This window comes from Centruroides sculpturatus, unplaced genomic scaffold (genome assembly GCF_000671375.1).
Source record: "Centruroides sculpturatus isolate CEXI.00-Female unplaced genomic scaffold, Cexi_2.0 scaffold443, whole genome shotgun sequence".
Taxonomy (NCBI): Eukaryota; Metazoa; Arthropoda; class Arachnida; order Scorpiones; family Buthidae; genus Centruroides; species Centruroides sculpturatus.
Window position 1 is genome coordinate 382,609 of NW_019384892.1, and position 3,636 is coordinate 386,244.

A 3,636-nucleotide genomic window follows, 5' to 3' on the forward strand; every position below is an offset into this window, starting at 1 on the left:
GACTTCAGTTACCCTATGTATAAATATTTACTTTATATATTTTTAAAGGTAATTAAAATTTTTGTAAATGAAATGTTTAAATAAGCAATTTATATTTGAATTCAGTGCAGGGATATTCAAAAAATGATGTCAATAAATTTATATTTTATTTCAAATTAATCATAAACTTTATAGGATGTGGTTGCTGGGATCTCTAGCCTTGTTTTTTGTGAAGAATTTGGTATTTGTGCCTAATTATTTGTCACATAAACTGAGTAGCAAATTTGAAATAAAATATCAAAGATATCGAAATCATTTTGATTTTAATCCTGTATTATTCAGAAGATTACGAAATGTTTAAATAATGTATATATATATTATTTAATTATTTTATATATGTATATATATTTTTTTCAGTTATTACCAGCAAAGAACGATGAAGACGAAAATTTCCATTACAACACCAATACTTATTTTAATAATAATTATTAATATTATATATTTTGTATTCGTTTCGAAAACATTGATAAACTTTAAAGTAAAGAAACCGAATAACAGTGAATACATGCCATTGGAGAATTGGCACTATATAGATTCAAATGTTTACGTTTATTCGGCCTTTTGGGAACATAGAATGGATCCACCTTTCGTTAAAATAATTGGAATTGGACTCCTTAAAAAGATGAATATTTCTTATTTAAGATGCTTATTACGTTATAACCAAACTGTAATTACTAATACATCAGTTTCATATAAGACAATGCACGAAAGTCATTTAAAACGACATACAGCAGCATTTTTCTGTTGTAGAGTTGATCAGAAACCTTCTCACGTTGCTCTTATAAAACCTGGAAACAATGTAATTCATTGGTTGAAAGTTCACATTATTCAACCTCCAAATGATAAGAACGAATGGCTAAATAATACAGTCGTTTGCGTAAGACCATTTTTTGGTGCTTTCTCAAATAATAATATTAAAATAGCAGAATTTATAGCTTATTATCGTATATTAGGAGCGAATAGTTTCGTTTTTTATGATTATCAAACTGAAAATTCTCTTAAACAATTTCTAAACTTTCTGTCCAAGAATGGAATCCAAATCCATTTATTGCCGTGGTTTCTACCAAAGAATGTTATAGATACTTGGCAATTGGGCCAATTAGCAGCCATTGCAGATTGCGTGTATCGTCATGCGAGGACTCATCAATATGCTCTCATTATTGATGTGGACGAATTCATCGTACCACAACGAAAAACTTCTTTACAAGAAATTTTGCAAGACATTATCAATCGTCGTTGTAAAAACTGTGGAACGTTTATATTTAGACAGACATTTTTTTGTGTAGAATATCCTGACGACCCTCTAAGTTTAAAATTAAGAATTCCGCTTTTAACTTTAAAGAAAACCAGAAGAGAAACATTAATATGGAAAGCATACCAAAGAAGTAAAGCAATAGTACGTCCCATTGGTATTGAATCACCAGGAATACATTTTACGTTTGATTCTATAAAATCTTGGAGAACGCTCATAGTCAATCCAAAAATTGCTAAATTACAACATTATCGTTTACACAAATGTAGTGATTTGAATAAAACTACCAGAGATCGCTCAATTTTTAAATATAAAAATGTACTTCTTCAATCAGAAATATTAAAATTGTGGTATATATTTAATATAAATTTATAACCTTTACAGCAATTAAAATATTTTTATATTAATATTTATATTAAAATTTGTAATACAATGTAGGCCTATATATCTCGAGTCGAAATATATAGGGTTGCCCAAAAGTCAGTTTACACACCGAAGCGTTGTATTGAACAATTTTTGTAAAGTTTATAAGCAATAAAGTCTTTAAATAAGTCAGAAATTTCACCTTTACAATGGTAAACTGAGTTTTGGACCAACTCGAATATTACAATAATATGTATATTTTTCCAAATTTGGTTTAAATTTACGTGACAACTTTAATATACAATGTTTTAACACAAGTAAATATTTTAAAAAAATTTTATATTTTGACGTTTATGAATTCAAATTTAATAGCAAATGAAGACTTCGTTAACGAATATGATATCTAATTTTCATGGCATATTTAATCACATAATAAATTTATGTTTAGTATTATTAAATTGCTGGTGATTAAATTGTTGATAGAAACGTTGATAAATTAAGTGTAGAACTTAACTGTTGTTAATTAAGAATTTTCTCTCTGTTTTGTCCTATGGTTCCAATTTAAACATTACACCATTCCCTCTATTAAAATTTAATCAATTTAAGACAAATTATTAGTTACATTAAACGTAAATTGGTATTCAGTTAGCAATTCTCAGTTATCGATGATATTATTATTTATGTGCGCTATTATCAAATTTTAATTTCCAAACTAAACAAACTTTAAAATGTAAAATTTGTTTTATAATTGTTTAAATAAATTATATTAGGCTTATATTATTAAAATAATTAGTTTGTGCACTGTTTAATATGAATATATTTTAATAAAGGTAACTATGTTTATGTTAGAATGATCTCGAATCGGACACGAGCTCAAGAAGTTTAGGAAGTTTTTATCAGTCAATTTAAGATAAAGAACTTTTAAAAATATTGCTGTAAGCCTGATTTTTCTATCGAAAAAGGTATTACATCTATTAATTTACGAATAAATTTAAAAATATAACTAAATATCATCACAGATTAAGCTTCTTTTAATTTTTCCTCCTCTGCATATTACATTATGAAGCGTTGCCGTAAGAAATTTGTCCCTGATAATTTTCGTGTTTTCATTAATNTAATAAAGTAAACAAAAAAATCTGAATTTCTTCGGCTTTTCGTTATGCCTGTACAATGTACTTAAATTATTTTTTTCCTTGAATTGAATAAATTTTCTCATTTCACTTCACACAATAAAAACAAGACTGTGAATTTTATTAACAAAATATAACGGTACTTGTGCTATATATTTGTTAGCTAATTATACTAAAATATTGAGGATTATCGTCACAAAATTATGGAAATAAAATTGTAAAAATAATAATAAAAAGCAGAAATTAACACTTTCAGAAAGAGCCGCATGTAACTCAAAAAGAGCAACATTTTCCCATGTCTGTTATATAATAAAATCGCGGTACAGAATAAGTAAGTACAGAACTGCGGCTCCCATGCATTTTGCAAAACCTACATTTCGGCTCCCACTAAACTTTTGCTTGCCCACCCTGATATATATATATTATACGAATAAATACACGATTGAAAAATATGTATATTACACGAATATATACACGATTCATATATATATACATATACATATACATATACACTAGAGCATCGATTATCCGAATACCGATCAACCGAAACATCGGTTAACGGAAAGCATTCCAATCAGCATATTCAAATTTCTGCCAGTGCTGTAGCGCTGCAATATTTGGCTGTCTTGGTCTACTCGAATATTATTTTTGGTGTGCGTTTTTAGCCGGCAGCACTTGCGCGACCACAAGAGGGTACTTAAGGACGCGGCAATGTTTGAACGAGATTTTTTCCCCCATCGTGAATGATGAGTTTTGCTTGTTTTTTGTGGTGTTCTTCTTAGGACTGTGTGTCGTGCTAAATCGGAATGTTTTTGATACTAGATTAACTTCCGAAATATAATGTTTTTTGTT

At 28.0% G+C, this 3,636-nt stretch overlaps 1 protein-coding gene across 1 annotated transcript in view; it reads left to right on the plus strand.

Moving 5' to 3' along the window:
* LOC111631301 (beta-1,4-galactosyltransferase galt-1-like) overlaps positions 1 to 2,255 on the plus strand; it is an 8,516-nt gene extending 6,261 nt beyond the window's left edge. The window contains exon 2 of the mRNA XM_023375522.1: positions 397 to 2,255. Coding sequence (XP_023231290.1) covers positions 397 to 1,666 — 1,270 coding nt within the window. The 3' untranslated portion in view covers positions 1,667 to 2,255. The remainder of the gene's footprint in view (positions 1 to 396) is intronic.
* Positions 2,256 to 3,636: the final 1,381 nt, after the last annotated feature.